Source organism: Apostichopus japonicus, chromosome 20 (genome assembly GCF_037975245.1).
Source record: "Apostichopus japonicus isolate 1M-3 chromosome 20, ASM3797524v1, whole genome shotgun sequence".
NCBI lineage: Eukaryota > Metazoa > Echinodermata > Holothuroidea > Aspidochirotida > Stichopodidae > Apostichopus > Apostichopus japonicus.
The window spans coordinates 17,093,437-17,110,977 of record NC_092580.1 but is presented as its reverse complement, the minus strand read 5'-3'; the positions used below and the strand labels follow the sequence as shown (position 1 = coordinate 17,110,977).

Here is a 17,541-nt window from a genome sequence, read left to right as displayed (position 1 = left end):
AATGCAACATTTGATGTTAAGCCTTTGCATTTTCCTTTGCGAAGCACCCCCCAGAACCCCTACCAGGGATAGCATTCAGCGAGCCCACATGCCGTACATAAATGTTCATGTACCTAACAAAATAATTCGGGGAAATTGGATCCACACCATCCACCTTTCATTTCCTGTCACTGCTTGTAATATATCTTCCATTCAGTTTGTGACTTGCAATGTGTTTGCAATCTTTGTAAACTAATAGTGTCCTGCCTGACAAGATTGATGCAGGGAGGTGGTAAGGGGTAACAGCGCATGAACCAGGAATTAATATGGGCTCGGGAAATACGGGATAACAAATTATGTATTCTCATATTCAAGTTCATAATATACTTAAGGAAACTGAAGCCTTTAAAACAGGTGAGGCTGAGGGGCATGTGTGACATTATTACCCCTGGCCAGACCTGTATATCAATGCCCTTTCATAGTATATGTGCATACTCCCTCTTCCCCAACCCTCCTTTTCCCTCCACCCGTTCCCCCTCCTCTCCTCTCCCTCCTCATTCCCTCCTCCCCCTCCTACACAGTTCACTTGACACACACGTGAGAGGTGCACATGAAGAAAGTTGCTGCCCTCATCTCGATGTAAACTTGTCAATGTAACCTTGCCAATGTTAACTTGTCCATGTAAACTCTAATTTGTTGTAATGAACGTCGTCATTATAGGCTACGTGGCGAGTCCATTAGATTAGAAACCTGTTATACTCACAGCAACTTATAATCAAGCAACGGGCAATCGGACGGAGGTGGTGGTATCTGAGGTTGAGTAGGATAAAGCTAAATAACTTCGACATTATTAAGTTGGAATCTTTTCCTGATCGTCGGGGCAGAGCTTTGCAGAGAAGGAACTTGACATATTTTTGACGAGCTATGGTGAGTACGAGAATTTAATAACATATTACACTTAGCAACCGGGGAACGGTAACAAGTGGAGATGGCTTTAGTTTTTTTTTTCAGGTTTTAATATATAGACCTAAGTACAATAGACTAGTGAGAAGTTAAGCCTAAATGAAGGAATAGTTCAGACTATCACTGGGTAACTTTCAATAAGGTAAATTTCATGTTGGTTTATCATTGAAAAACTATTATCCAAGGACCGCGAATAAAAACTACCATTTTTCAAGACAATACTGTATTGGTAGAAGTTGTCTGTACCCACAAAACAAAACTTGGAGGAAGAATGTTGGATGCTAGATATTGTAGGTGTAGGCTAAATTGACAATATTGAAGGATGGTTGTGGCTATTTGCCCATCATTTTTGGTAAATTAAGCATGGCCCATTCAATTGGTTCACCCGATCACAGTCTGAGTCTGAGAGAGACACACAGTGTAACTTGTAGTCATACTTTGATCCAAATACAATGTTATATAGCTTCTGAGTACTTGAACTTTTGAGTACCAAGTTCCAAAGTTTGAGTGTTGCCCTTAAGGATCCCAGTAATGAGTGCTATATGTCCAAGTACATCATTTTTTAATCCAAGTACAAGTTCTTTTTCATGCATGCAATTTTTGAGTGCAATTTACATGACTTAAAGGTCTGCTGTAATATTGATCACAATAGCACGCTATCGTGGATAGTTTCTTGAGATTACGTAATTGTCCTGCCTTGGTTGTAAAATGACCTCCTACCAGTCATAGTCTGCAACGCTGCCACATATCTTTTCTTGAATTCATGAGGGTCTTTGTGCGAACGCTGTATGATTGACTCTACACTGTAGAGAGGTGAACTTATTTCTACACAGTGTCTACACAGAGAGCCTTATAATGGCAGAAGCATGCATGCATGCTAATTGTGGAGCCTGAGGTGGATTTACGACTGTGGCAGCTAGGTCGATTACGTAATCACAAAACTTTCCTAGCTATAGCGTGCGTATAATTGGAGCTAAGCAGATCTGTAAAATACCCACAGTTCTTAAGAACGTTTATAACTGCTCCTTGATGATCATTTAAAGGAATTGAAGACTGCATGGCCCCAAACTGCGTGCCGCACTCTGTAAAAGTTAACTTTCCGTTGCTTGCAAGTGAAGTTTTCTTCTTGTCGCTACAAAATTCAGACATTAATGAAACGTGATACCTTGTCATCTTTTTTCTAGACCTGAGATGTCCATTGCTACTATGTACACTGTGTTTTGGGTATATTGACCGTAGCTGTATATATGACTAGTTGTACACTATAGTGTCTAATTACCGATGGTAGCGAGCTGTGTGTGTATTTTCTGGGATCGATGGTGGTGTCTAACACTTCTGTTACACCTCATTCGAACTTAGGTCAGAATACCGGCATGAGACATTTCTTTGTGCTGCGGTCAATACCCACAGCACAGTGTACATATAGCATATCTCAGGTCCAAAGATAACAAGGTATATATCAAGTTTCGTTACCATAGCCGTAGGAGGCGGGGGGGCTGGGGGGGCTGCAGCCCCCCAAACAAAATTTTTGGTGAAAATTCGGGCAATATGCTGAGAATTTTTCGGGCACCTACTGAAAGAAGAAAAGTTTGCAATGTGTTTTTCAATTTTTTTGGGGGGGGGGGGGTGAAAATTCGGGCAATATGCTGAGAATTTTTCGGGCACCTACTGAAAGAAGAATAATTTGCAATGTGTTTTTCATTTTTTGGGGGGGGGGGGTGAAAATTCGGGCAATATGCTGAGAATTTTTCGGGCACCTACTGAAAGATGAATAACTTGCAATGTGTTTTCCAATGGTTAACTGAAATTATTATTATCGTTATTATTGTAACGACTTCCCCAATAGTTATAACCAATATGGAATGGTAATAAGAGGGAAAATACAACCAAAATTTTTCGTGCGTTCCGCGCGCGTTTAACATCTTATTGTGCATGTCATATATGTGTTCATTGGTTATTGGCATGTGATGTAATAACCGATGAATGGCTATATGATAGCATATTAAGATTGTGAACGCGCGCGTAGCGCGCGAAAAATTTTGGTAATATTTTTCGGGCAAGTCGTTACAGCCCCCCCAAATCAAATCAGGCTCCTACGCCTATGTTCATTACTGTCTGCATTTTGAAGCGACAAGAGAAAAACTTCACTTGCAAGCAACGGAAAGTTAACTTTTTAAAGATGGCGGCATGCTGTTTTATTGACAGTTATGAAAATTGCTAACTTAATTATTGTCTGATAGAAACATGATATTCACATATATGTCAATACGAGTGCTCTGAAGCTGCATGGACATAGAAAGCACATGAACAGTAAATGTCCTCACTGGGTATGATGTGAAATATTTGTTACAGTCTCTACACAGTATACAGATTTAAGAGAATACTAATGGTTTTCGTATATTCTTATGTTACAGGTACTTGACTTAATTACTGTACAGTAGTTACCATGTCAATCTAGACCCACAACAATCAAAGTAAAACTCTGTCTCACACTTGACATAGTTAACTGACATTTTATTTCTTTGGACCAGATCTCTGCAGGTCAAAATCTCTGCATTGCTTTTATACCAGTTATAACACCTTTTTCTGTTCAGTTTTCTCACTTTTATAAACTGCTCATGCATAGTGTTTACTGTACAGCTAGGCTACAGTATGTAAAGATTCAGGACTTGAGTGGTATCATATATACACCCATCATGGGGTGTGAAGAATGATAGCTGTTCAAGGTATGTTTTCACCTCCAGTGATCAAGGGCTGACCTACCTTGCAAGTTCAAATAGTGCTTTTGTCATGCTCCTTCAACAAGAGCATCTTGAATGAGACTGCACAGATATAAATTTGACTTATTACTGCGACATCTTAAAACTGAATATTTCCAGTATAAGGTACAACAGGCATGTGTGTGTGTGTGAGTACAGTATGTCAATCTATGCATGTACATCCCTGCATCACATTATTGAGGGTGTCTTTAGTTTAGAAGGCTATTAAGCTAAGTAATAAGTGCATGCACATCTTAACACATCTTTTATGTCAATGATGCTATTTATCTTTGTTGAGTTTTCCAGCTACTGATAAGGTAAAATTATCAGCAAGAAATTTAGACAGCTGGATCGGGATTATACCAAGTGGTTAAAACAACAACCTTTACAAACAGATCAACACAAAAACACTTACAAATGTTTCTGTAGCTGCATGGGTACAAAGTAAACCTGCAGGGGTACAGTACAATCTCATCTTCAGCATGACTTCCACAACTGTCCAAAGTTGAAGAAAAAAAATTCCCAAACCCATGCATGGTTATTAGATATTATATAGATGAAACTTGATTGCAATGTTTTCTACACTACACATGTAGAGAAAATTGGTTTGATAAAGTTTACTGAGGGTCATTGAATTTAGAACTGTATGTGAAGACTATACTCTATGGGATTTTTCCCAATAGAAAAGATATATGATATATACTTAGAAATTTGCTGAGAAGAAAGTACAAAATATGATACTTTGTGGCACAAAAGTGTTGGAACCTGTGTCTAACCTGTGGTTATTGTTTGTGTAATGACAAAATTGCATGGCATATTATCTTAAATCCATATATAAGTATCTTTCAGTCCAGCTGTAACCAAATTGGATATATATTAGATTTTTATTCCAAGAATTGACAATATAATGTAACAGAAGATGCAAAGGTGTTGGTCCATGGGTGAACATAGCATACAGTAGAAACATGTGATGATACATGAAAATAAGTTGTCTCAGTAAGTTACAAAAGTATCGATGGCCTGCTATTTTTTACCTTGCAGGTCATCACTATGGCAATTGACATACTCCTCTCACATCTTTATTTCAACTTGCAAACGCTTCTGCTTTTTGGCGTTGTTTTCTTGACTGCCATCTGGTGGATGAGTGGACCCAAGAACCTCCCTCCTGGGCCGACTCCACTACCAATCATTGGCAATCTTTTCCATTTCTTTGGAAAGAAGAATTATAAGGTATGTATGTTTCCATAATTTTTCAAATCCTGATGTTGCTTTGTGAGATTGAGTCGTACTATTAACACCTGCAATAGCTAGTTATAGTGCCACAGTACGACAGTCATGAGACATAATGCCGGTCTGTGTTTCTTAAATGCAGAATCGCAAAGGTCAAGTGACTGGAGATCTCGGTTACTTGATCCCGAGCATCCACACTAATAATTCAGTTCAGGATCATTCTCGAAATGGAGATCACGATTGCAGGGCGTGATCCTGAGTTGCAAAAGGGTCGACACTATATGATCCGTGCAGGGTTAGATCCTCTCTGCATTCTCAAAAGTGAACAAGGCTTCAGGAACTGACCGAATGACTTGTGTGCTAGACAGAGTAGTCCTGCAGCCACTTTAAATAGATGATGATGACACTGAGATGGTGTAATGGTTATTTCTCCCTGGCCTTGTTAAGCACACTAGTAAAAAGACATGACCAGTCCTCCATGGCCATGTATGTATAGTCAATATCACAGCTACTGGAAGTGGGCCAATAGTAAGTGAAGCTTATTGCATGCATCATGTGACACAATTTTCTATGGCCAACTATTGAGAGCTTTTTAAATGCCTGTGGAACCTTGCAATATCAGAATAAGATCTTTTGGACTTTTACCAACCATGGTAAATCAAACTGAAACAGTGGAATTTACAGATTGATGGAAAAGAAAGACACTAATGTACATAATTAGTTTTGTGATTTTGCATAAAGAACCTAGGTGTGGTAGCCTGATACTCAATGTAATAGATGTCCTACATCATGTAATTTCTGTGTTTGTCATAATGGAGTGAGAATGTCCTTAGGTGTTGAGGCCAGGGCATTTGGTACAAAATTTCCTTGTGGCTGGCAAGGTATAAACTTGTGTCCACCTCTGTGTGGAATATATATGTTGCATACATCAGTTTGAGTGTAAACATTTATTATAAGTGTAAAGTAACCCTTACAAATTAAATTGTTTACAGTATATGTATCGAATAATTTTTAACCATGTAAAGCGAGTGTGTTTCAGTTACTTCACAGAGTGTGTGATATTTCTGCTACATATATATGTGCATTCATGTATTATTTCGCTTTAATTCTTAGGTGTTTTACGAGATATTCCAGAATTATGGGGGCATTTGTACGGTATACTTGGGAAGGGCCCGGACCATTCTCATCACGGACATAAATATCGTCAAAGAAACAGCCACCAAGCAAGCTGACAATTTTTCAGATCGGTTTTTGCCTCCAGTATTGGCTTGGACAGTTGGCAGTGATGGTAAGGAAGTAACTGTCCTTCATTTTGTCATATCATGCATCACGTCAAGACTCTATTGCACATTGACATTTTTTAAAGCAGCGTTTTGCGTCCTATTCTTTGATTTTTCTCAACCTCTCTGACTCCACTATGCCATAACGACATACATAACTGGCTTATATAGATCTTACTTCAAATGGTGGCATAAGAGTCGAAAAATTTGCAACTTTGAACTTTGTTTTCTATCCAAGATATTTTCCGTTGGGATCCCAATAAACCTTGCCCATAATATGAATATTTAAACACTATGAACGTCATTGACCAATACGTAATACAACACCATGCAAGTTGATTTGTGTACAGTCTATATGGCAGTTGTACCAGGGAGTTCCATAACAACTCCCTGGTTGTACCAATGCAAAGTCTTGAATCTATTTTTAGCAACGGCTCATTACTAAACCTGCATCTCTGATTGGTTGAATTCAAACTAGTGGGTTTGGGGGAACTGTATGCGATTAATATTAAATGTGGAATTTGTCGTGGACACTTTTCTCATTATCTGCAAATATCCTTAATTACTCGCCAATTAACGTTGTTGGCAGGGAAAACTTGGCTAATATCTTAGTTTGCTGTTTTGTGATTGATATATGTAAAAAACTCGATGGACATGTCAAAAAGGTAAAAAACGTCGACCAAACACAAAATGCTTTAAAGCATAAAACTCTTTGTTTTATAGAACATTGCAGGTAGAGTGCTGACTAAGTGAGCACGTATTTTCTATTGTAAGCAAGTAAATTGCCATTGTCGAAGTGGCATTGCGACAAGGGTAAATAACCCTAAATATATGCCATTGCTCTTGTATCAGTTGTTCTCATATGATAAATGCGAAAAATAAAATGGCAACAGATAATATTATTAATTACCAAAAATTGTTGCAAAAACACATGTATGCTTTCTGTCCAGTCATTTTGACTTCACAATCGTTCATTTTTGTAGAAAATTCACCTGAATTTCTGCTGGTAATGGTATTCCTGACAATAGCTAATGCTTATATAAATTCCTGTTGACTTTGGTGGTTCTAAGTTATCACTGTTCACTTCAATCCCCCCCCCCCCCCACTACGGTAGTCTGTAAATCTAAATAAAGACCCCTGGGTCATTGTGTCTGTAACTACTCGTCGCTAGAGCAATTATGTTATAGTGTCCTTAGATGTCTCTGTACATATATCAGCTATGACATTATGCCGGTAGATTCGTTGTGACGTTGTGTCCCTGAATTTTGTATTCACTCCATAGACCAGAGCTTCTCAATTAATATTCTACAAGGACCATAGAAAAGCATTGGTTGGAGCAGCTAAAGGAACAGGCAGAACCAAAATCTCACACTCCTTATAATTGATCAATGATAGATCGATAAGGCAAGATATTGAAACCAAAACATTACAACATCCACAATACCCTGTTTAAGTGTAAAAGTGTAAAATTATTATAACATAGTTTTTTGGATGAGCTAGAATGAATGGCATTATGGGTCCAAATTTGGCTTGCAGGCCTTCTATTGAGAACCCCGGCCAGGGGGGGCGATTTGTTTCAAATATTGGGGGCCATTTGCTCAGGTGCAGACGCGTAGCAACTTTCATCCCCAAAGTTGTTTGTGTGCTTCGTGATATTTTTTATATTACTATCTAAGCGGAGCGCCACCATCGGTTGGCGCGCAGCGTACAAGAAAATTTCTGGTTTTGATAGCCCCCCAGATCACCGGAAATGGCACTTCTCACGCTTGAAAATGACCAACCAGATGTACACTTTTGCCTGAGAACCAAGTTTTTCCCAATAGTTTTTTTTTCCATCCATAACCTTTTTCAAGATTGTCACCAGTCACACATCATGTTCGACCTCATCGCATCTCATGTGGATCATTGCTTTTGTAGGTAATACTATGTAACATGCCCAAGGTTTTAAGCCCAGTATTTGTTCAGAATTTGAATAATAAATTCACTTCAAAACATGCCCATAATGTTGCACAAAATATCATCTATGGACAACCAATATAGAATAAAGAAAACCTTCAACCCCTAACAGACCGGTCAAAATTGCACGAGTAGAGGGAAGTATGATGAAGAATGTTGGTCAGGGAATTTTCAAAAATTCAGACACAGTTGATTTATTAGTGTAACAATATTAAAACCTCTTATAACGGCTACTATAAAACTTCGATATCATAAAAAAAATACAAAAATATGCTCGAGGGGGGGGCAGCCTCCCCCTTCGCCCCCTTGGCTACGCGCCTGTGGTTAGAATTCTGGTAGGAAACAGGCCAAATGGAAACCCATTGAACCCATATCGATGGGGATCATATATATGATTGTACGTACTTACACTCATACACAAGAGATGTACAGACATTATGATAATAATCATGAGTGACAACATGCTATACGGTCATAATTAGTCACAGAAACGACCACGAAGAGTCATTTACCTCACGCAGCATGTGTTGGATGAAGTTTTAGCCACCGCCAAATATGATTTGGATAAATAATCTCACGCATTATTTATAGCCACACAAAAAGACTATGCCACCAAATATTGGGGGGATATTAGATACTATATCCCCCCACCTAAAATATTGGGGGGGACATGTCCCCCCGTCCCCCCATGATCGCCGCCCATGACCCCAGCGATGATTAATCGCTGTAGGCTAGCTGACACATGTTATTATGTCACTAGCTAGTTGAAACGCTACTACATGTCGTTGTGTCCCTAAATTTATATGTTGTTATGGCAGCTGTTTCATTGTGTACCAAGATATGCTGTAGAACTACTGTGTCATTAGATACTGTATACCTGAACTTTACGCTTTGCATATAAACCATATCATGAATTCACATACAGACTATAGTTCAAATTGCTCATGTTGAAAAAGGTTACATTCTTGACTTCCTCGAGCAGGATATATATTTTGAGATTGTATTTATCTGATATACATTTTGAGTTCGATGTTGAAAACTTGTAGACAGGATATAGAACAGGTTGGAAATGACAGTAGCACCCTTCAGTCACAATTGAGAATGCATTGCCATGGTTACAAATATTTGATGTTGGGGGGGGGGGGAACGCCTATTTTTCTTTAGCTCTGTACTTGTACTGTACTGACAGTGTTGTACTTTGATAAGTGTTAGTACATGATTGTTTTAATTTGCATAACCCCATTGTGCAATGTGACTGATCAACAATAGCTGTTTTAAATGCATTTATGCATCCCTTTTTGCTTCATGCAACACTGCACGAAGCTTCTTTTGTTCAACTATAGGGTCCTTGATGGAGCTTTTTTCCCCCCTCTTAATCCTTTTTTTGCTATGCTAACATAAACCCAACTAAAGTGCTCAGTAAATACTGACATAATTAAGTAGGGGTAAATGATTGTGTCAACACAGAGAGTTCTGGAGATCCAGAATGCCAGACTAAGATTTAATTATGTAATACTATATATACCCATACTGCAGTTGATACAGTATTGTTCTACTGACTTCAATGGAACAAATTTAATGGCAATTTATTGTAGCAGTCTTGCTTGTTATTTAGTAAATTTAACAAAGTGACTATAGCATATTACCTATAGTGATGAGTTAGGTTGGGTCAAGTCATGTTGATTCTTGGTTTGCGTTTAAAGAAGAGGGTAGCTGGGATTACAGGTAGCCTACATGCTTGGCATAGGTGTCAGCTGAGTCTACATTGGACGTTTCTTTTGAAGCATCATTAACAGACTTTCTCAAGAATATCGGATGCATTGAAGACTCGCCCCAAACAGCGTTTGGCCATCTGAAAAAGTTAACGTTCTGTTGCTTGCAAGTGACGTTTTGTTCTAGTCGCTACAAAATGCAGACAGTAATGAAACCTGATACCTTGTTGTCTTTAGCTGGACCTGAGATGTCCATCACTGTATCGTCTATACACTGTGCTGTGGGTATTGACCGTAGCTGTATGTACTGACTGTACACTAGTGTCTAATTACCGACGGTAGCAAGCAGTGTGTGTATTTTCTGGGATCGATGGTGGTGTCTAACACTTCTGTTACACCTCATTAAAAACTAGGTCAGATTACCGGCATTAGATGTTTCTTTTTGCGCGAGTCATCACACCCTTTAACTGTGACGGTCTAAACGCAGCAATAAAAAATCTTTACTTCATCTTTTCATATGCCATATATTGATGACTAGAGCAGCCACTGTAGCTATCCATTCCAATTGCAACCATCTGCTTTTTACCATTGTGATACTGAATATTCTCATTCAGTACTTATAGTGATAAAGCCTTGAATTCTTCCAGAATGGATCAATTTGGAAAGAACAAAAGATGTCATTTTTGAAATTGTCATGAAGCTTTTTGCGGGGATTTCTTTAAGATGAAAAATAACAAATCATGATGCAATGAAAGATGAAATAGATTCTACCCCACTTCTCTATTTATCATCAATAAATTTTGAAACCTCTTATATTTCCAAATGACTTCATTTGTGGTAATAAGCTTTGAAGCAATCTGAGTTGTTGCTTTTCCTCAAATGTCAGAGAGAGAAACAGAGATAGAGAAACGGGGAGAGGGATAGATGGGGATTGACGAAAAGGTCAAAGGCAATTTTTGCAGTCACACCCACCCCCAGGAAGTTGTACTATATTAATAATAATAAAATAATAATCACCAGGTATTTTTACAAGGATTAAACGACCACAAATGTGGGGCTTATGGATTACAACTTACACGTCAGGTGGCTTCCAATTCAAGATTTTAACTCAAATTAGGGAATCATTTCAATTTAGAAAGTCATTGCAGATGGGAAAACCATAGATTGCTCTTGGATGAAAAACCCTCCTTACTATGACCCGGCTGGGTATCTATCCCGGAACCTCCCAATTGCTAAGCCTCATTGTTACAAATGCCACCGCCTTTATCCACTCAGCCACAGCACTGGTATATTACATGTAGTGTTCAGGGTCACTCAAGGCTGGTGTCAATTACAGTATATGGTTTGCATATAATACATCAATTATGTTACAATTGTCGGTATATCACTGTCATTTCTTGAGACTTATTTAGCTCCAAGGGCTTCTTAATTCCTACTCAGTTACAATTTTTGTGTGAATATAATCATCTCTTGTAGTCCATGGTTGCATCGACACATGACCTTCGAGCTACGGGTAACACATTTCCCTCCTCTCTTTCGTGACAGGTAGCCTCTTCTTTCAGAATGGACCAGTTTGGAAAGAACGACGAAAGTTCACTATGCAAGCTCTGCGAAACTTTGGCGTAGGGAAGAAGAGTCTGGAATACAAGATCAACGAAGAGGCACGTTGTCTGATGGACGTCATGACAGGAATAGAGGGACCATTTGATCCCTCCGAGTACACCACCCTGACCATTGCCAACGTCATCTGCAACATCAACTTTGGCAAAAGATTCGACTACAAAGACAAACATTTCCAAGATATCATCAACCGATTTCGTTTTCTCATTGCTTCAGTGAGTCTCACTGGTTTACCAAACAGTTTCCCCTTTCTGCTCCGTACACCCCTGTACAGTCACATCGGTCGGTCATTAGACTACATGAAAGCCTACATCGGTGGGCACCTGAAGGAGCACCAACAGACGTTGAATGAAGACGACGTGCGTGACTACATCGATATGTACTTGTTGGAGATCAAGAGGCAGCAGGAGAGTGGAGAAGAAGTGATCTTCAAACCAGAGCAAGCCTGGAGAGCTATTATGGAAATCTTTGGAGGAGGAACCGACACCACCACAAACACCCTTCTGTATGGCATCCTTCTTACTTCATTGCATACTGAAGTACAGGATAAAGTAAGTGAAGTGAAACCCATCTTGGCATTTGAAGTCATGGTGATGGCATGTGTGGCATCGAGTAATATGGATGGTGTGGTGAATGGTCACATCAACGGGGCAGGATAGACTAATATAACAGCTGTATACACTATATGTGTCTCATACATCTGACAATCTGGGCTATGGATTTCTTCTAAATTCCTGTCGTGTTAAATTCTGTATTAACTTTTTAATGAAATTAGGTGGTGCATGGTGGGGTAGTGGTGAGTGGGAAGGAATTAAGGGGCTATAAGAGGGAGAGGGGGAGGGCACAACTTCACTTTTGCAGTCTTGGTTTTAAGAATTTGAATTCTGAAGTTTTCAAATGTTTTAATCTCAGATAAAACACTAATTGAGCAAATTTAAATAATGTCAACAATTTTGAGTTTCATTATTTGCAGCACATTTTACATTTACTTATACCAAGTGCTTGTTATTTGATAAAACCTGTCAAAAAGGTTGCACAATGTAGAACTATTATTCAAATGAAACATATGCCCTATACATTCCTACACTTTATGAATAAATTAATAAATTATAATTATCCAGATTCTACAAGAATACATTGTCACTCATATGCTTTTCTTATACAGGCATACAATTTTAAGGAAAAAGCAACTAATTCTGTTTGCAACTTGGCTAGTCAAGTGTAATATTGAACAGCTCAGCTGTTATCATTATGGGATTCTATGGTGTCAAGTTTATATTAACAAATATGCAGAAAATCAATCAATCCAAAAATGTACCTAAATGCTAACAGATTTGAATCTTACTAGTGTGAAGGGAACAAGTTAAAGTGAACATCACAATTAACCCTTGTGCTCTCTGAACCTATGTACCTTCTTATTGTGTCTGTATGAATTCAGGTACAAGAAGAAATTGACAGGGTTATTGGTACTAATAGACAACCATCATACGAAGATCGCACCAATATGCCGTACACCGAAGCTGTCTTGATGGAGATACAGAGGTTCCGACCAGTTGTAGTAATAGTTCCTCCACACGGCGTATTTCACGACACTCAACTTGCTGGCTACAACATCCCCAAGGTACTAGATCTGGTAGTTTTGTTTCAGAATATAGATTATATTTGTTTCAGAATATAGATTATATATGCACACCATTGATCAGCTTGAAAAGTATTACATCATCACATTCATACTTGGTGGTTGAAGTATGACAACATCACCATTAATATTTGGTGGATGAGGTATTACATTTACACCATTACATGGTGGATGAATGTTATCACCATAGCATGGCGAAAAGTATTACATCATCACATTCATACTTGGTGGTTGAAGTATGACAACATCACCATTAATATTTGGTGGATGAGGTATTACATTAACACCATTACATGGTGGATGAAGTATTACAACATCCCCATTCATACTTGGTTGTTGAAGTATAACATCAGCACCATAACTTGGTGGATGAATATTAGATCGTCACCATTGAATACTTGGTGCTTGAAGTATTGCATTATCACCATAGTATGGTGGATGAAGTATTACACTGTCTTAATGGTTATGATCAAAGTTTACACCGTCCTAATCTCCTGATTGGTAACCTGACGTTATCGCATATTTTATCCCATACTTTATCCCATACTTTATCCCATATTTTAACAGGGCTCACAAATTTTTGTCAACTTGTGGGGCATTTTTCATGACCCCAAAGTTTGGAAGAATCCTGACCAGTTTGACCCAACCCACTTCCTGAGTGATGATGGAAAGACACTTAACAGACGTGAAGAATTGATTCCCTTTGGGATAGGTAAGAATTATTGCTAATGAATTAGTCAACATCTCAGTTATTATGTAAATATGGATTTGATAAATGATAATCAACTACATGTCACACACTGAAATTATATTCTAGAAAAGGGGGGAAGCATACTTGAGCTTCAATTTACAATGGCAGTTAATTTGTGTATTGAATGAAATTGTGGAAATCCTTTGTTGACATTGGTATTCCATACGTTGTCCATTTGTCATTACAGGTCGACGATCCTGTGTTGGTGAACATTTGGCCAAAATGGAACTGTTTCTGTTTTTCACCAATCTTATGCAGAGATTTAAATTTTCACTACCAGATGAAGACCCCATCCCCTGTTTGGATCCAGATGTAAGCGTCTTAGCTCGGCCAGCCAAGTTTCGTGTCTGCGTTGCACAACGTTGAATGCATGTAGGCATGTACTCCAAGGGGGGTTCAACTTTTAAATGTAAGAATGAGCCTGCCATGAACAAATTCCTACGATCAAAATTATTTTATTTTCTACATTAACTGAAAAGTACTTACTCTCTATATATGATTTTTGCATAATGTAACACATATCCATTTGTAATTTGCATTCCTTTTAATGTTTATCAAAATAAATTCTTTTCAAATTGATTTTTCTCATAGAATATGATCTAAATTTTCACTGGTAGGTTATATTCTTTTACATAAAATTTAAGTGACTGACATTTCAGAGTATGATAATAGAACTCTTTTGGAATATGCAAGATTTCATAAATTTTACTCAAATCTGATTATAAAGTTGGACATTCTGTGTAAGAATATCAATAATTTAAATTGCTTGTTTATTTAATTGTTTTTCCTAAGACTTAGGACATCATCAGATACTCATTTGAAACCCTATATGTGATGATTGTGGATGTACAATGGCTTATACTAATTGCATTCTCTTTTTGATGAGTGTTCAAATAGTTACCAGACATGCCTGTAATTCTCATACCCATTTCTGCTCCTGGCCCCGCCAGTTAAGGTCCCATAGGGCAGTGAAAATACTGAGGAAGGTGAGGGCACCCATTCATCATCACTGCAGTGCAGCCATGGTGAATAACTTGTTTCGAAACCATTGAAAGAACAGAGCCAAATCCTGGTTCCCAAATTCACAAACCAGAAATACCCGGAATCCACGTAAGACTCTACTCAACGATGCTGCAAGGCAGCAATTTTGAATCGGATTAAGAGAATCAGTTTCTGGATGGTGATGATTTGAACTAGGGATTTAATGGTTGTGACATGTATTATGACATGTATTATGCCTTTAAGCAGGGCTGCATGGTGCCGCTACCATATTTTAGGACCAATTAACTAGGCTGTAGCCTAGCTAGGGCGCAGACCTCAGTAATGACCTGTAAGGTTCACAGTTTTATACGAATCAGTTGTTTGTATAAAGAACAAAATAAAAGGAAAATATAATAGTTGATATGTTACAGTCGAAACTAGACACCCCATATAAATTTGAATGCATAGGAAACTTCTGTTAAATCAGGGCACTCTAGTGGAATGGTAATAACAATTAATAGGCAAACTGACATAACTGAAGTTAATCTGGCATGCCATGGAATCAGTGATCAGCTTACATTATGTATGCGTATGCCTGCGCAAAGTAATGCAGTTACCATACAAGAGACGCCTCTCCTCCGACAAGAGATACAGCATATAGCATTCATGTATGGCGCCACCATTTTCAAATGTTGGTAATTTAGGGGAATTCCCTGAGACAACAATATTCACCTGTCTTTGGGTAGCTATATAGCTACTGCTTATAATAGATGATTCAATTGTTTTTTGCTACATTTTTATGTTAGATATTAGTTATGCAAGTATGTGAAACAGTTTGAGTAATTTAAATGTTCGCTCAGACACCTGGAGAAGACAAATATTGAAGTTGGCAATATTTTTTTGGGGAGGGGGAGCAAATAATTGGCCTTGTCAAGGGCACAGAATAGTCTGGCACTTGCCCTGGCTTTGGGGCTATTGTGTATGTCAATGACTGCATAGGGCTAAAACCAAAGAAGGAGTGGAGCCGTGTAAAATCATATAAGAAAATAAAAAAAATGATATGTCGAAAGGATCAATAAACTATTTGTGGATGTTCAGAATGTTTTGTCCGTATAATTCTAACTGATATGAAGCTGATATCAAATATATATATTTGTGTTCATGTGATTGTATAACTGTAATATATTTATTTTACATCAGCCACATATCATTGAATATCATTCACTTGTACAGGGAAAAATCTCTTACAGCAAGAAGGGCGGGGAGGGGATGCTGGAACCCCGGCCACCTGTGACTGACAGTTGGTGGCAAATGGTTCATTCGGGGGATTTTGCAATCAACTGGAGACGAATTTCTCCCACCCCCTTTTTCTTTTCAAACTCACTCAAAGTATTCATTAACAAACCTTGTATTTAGGGCTAATTTGTAGTCTACATATGCCTCAGCTGAATGCACCATTTGAAGTCTAAATCCCAATTGTTGTAGATAGGAGATGGCTTCAGTGACCTCGGGCAGCACACAGTTCTTGATAACAATCTTGTTCACCTTTGCCGATACCACAAAACTTCAGACTATCAGTTGTGGAAAATTTTAAATTGGACATCCCCCCCCCCCCCCATCGCCCACTTTTGAAATCCTCTGCATGTCACTGGTGGACTTTCTTGCAGTATAAGTGGAAGTTGGGAAATATGAGGGTTTATGAATGTTGATCCTTATAGGAAAGTGTAAAGAATAATTATTAAGATCACCTTGTGCTGTCTTTCACCAATCATAGATTAGACAAAGGCTGATATTCAAAATTGATAAACCAGAGTACAAACATTAATTGTCATTGCACATGTACTTGAAGATACTTCAAAGCATATCATTCTAGAAATATTTTTTAATAGATTTAGTGACAGCTAGCATCCAAATAAAGTAAAGTAAAATAATAAAGCAAAATTAATTCACTCTTTCCCCTCCCTCTTACCACTCCCTCATTCCCTGCCCTCTTTCCAAATCCCTCTTTCCAAATCCCTCTTTCCAAATCCCTCATTCCAAATCCCTCTTCGTCTTTTCCCCAGCATTTTGCCCCTATCCAGGCGCGGCGGAACGGGAAAATTATTGGGGGGCTAATATGTGGGGACTATCTAAGCGGAGTGCCACCATCGGTTGGCGCGGAGCGTACAAGAAAATTTTGGGTTTTTCAAACCCCCCAGATGGCCGGAAACGGCACTTCCCGAGTGTTTTATGCTATGAATACCTAGCCCTAAAACATGGGTCTCAAGCCTGCAATTTCTCAGATTGCACGTAAAAATCTGTAAAAACATTGTAATTTGTATATTCGATGGTGTTTTAAGAGAGTAGCTATTACTCGACGTGTACTCGCAAAGACGTTTTTGAGTGTAGTAAATTACTACTTGCAATTAAATGCAATAATTACAAGGGCGTCGGAAGCTATTTTTGATTGGTACGGCGGTTCAGAGTGTGGCCAACTATCATAATTATCGGGGGACGTTTGGTAGGTCAAACTACGCTACGCGCCACCATGGTTGGCGCGTAGCGTATAATGGAGAAAATTTTGAAAATATGCCTCCCAGATTGCAGGAAATGGCACTTCCCGAGCTTGAAAACAAGACCTCTGCCATGCCAGAGTAGTCACATTTAGCCTACTTACCGTCATCATTATTGA

General features: G+C 38.5%; 1 protein-coding gene and 1 long non-coding RNA gene across 3 annotated transcripts in view; one reads left to right on the top strand and one right to left on the bottom strand.

Annotated features, from left to right (window-relative positions):
• Positions 1 to 17,541, bottom strand: part of LOC139960943 (uncharacterized) — a 44,929-nt gene that overhangs the window by 13,928 nt on the left and 13,460 nt on the right. The window lies entirely within an intron of this gene.
• LOC139960925 (cytochrome P450 2J5-like) lies at positions 709 to 16,034 on the top strand. Its single transcript, XM_071959628.1, has 7 exons — positions 709 to 906; positions 4,743 to 4,931; positions 6,045 to 6,219; positions 11,425 to 12,050; positions 12,938 to 13,120; positions 13,706 to 13,850; positions 14,077 to 16,034. The coding sequence occupies exons 1-7, from the start codon at positions 904 to 906 to the stop codon at positions 14,253 to 14,255; spliced, it is 1,500 nt and encodes a 499-aa protein (XP_071815729.1). The 5' UTR covers positions 709 to 903; the 3' UTR covers positions 14,256 to 16,034.

Coding starts and splice junctions, on each gene's coding strand:
- LOC139960925 (XM_071959628.1), top strand. Junction 6,220..11,424: donor TTGGACAGTTGGCAGTGATG/GTAAGGAAGTAA, acceptor CTTTCGTGACAG/GTAGCCTCTTCTTTCAGAAT. Junction 12,051..12,937: donor ATACTGAAGTACAGGATAAA/GTAAGTGAAGTG, acceptor GTATGAATTCAG/GTACAAGAAGAAATTGACAG.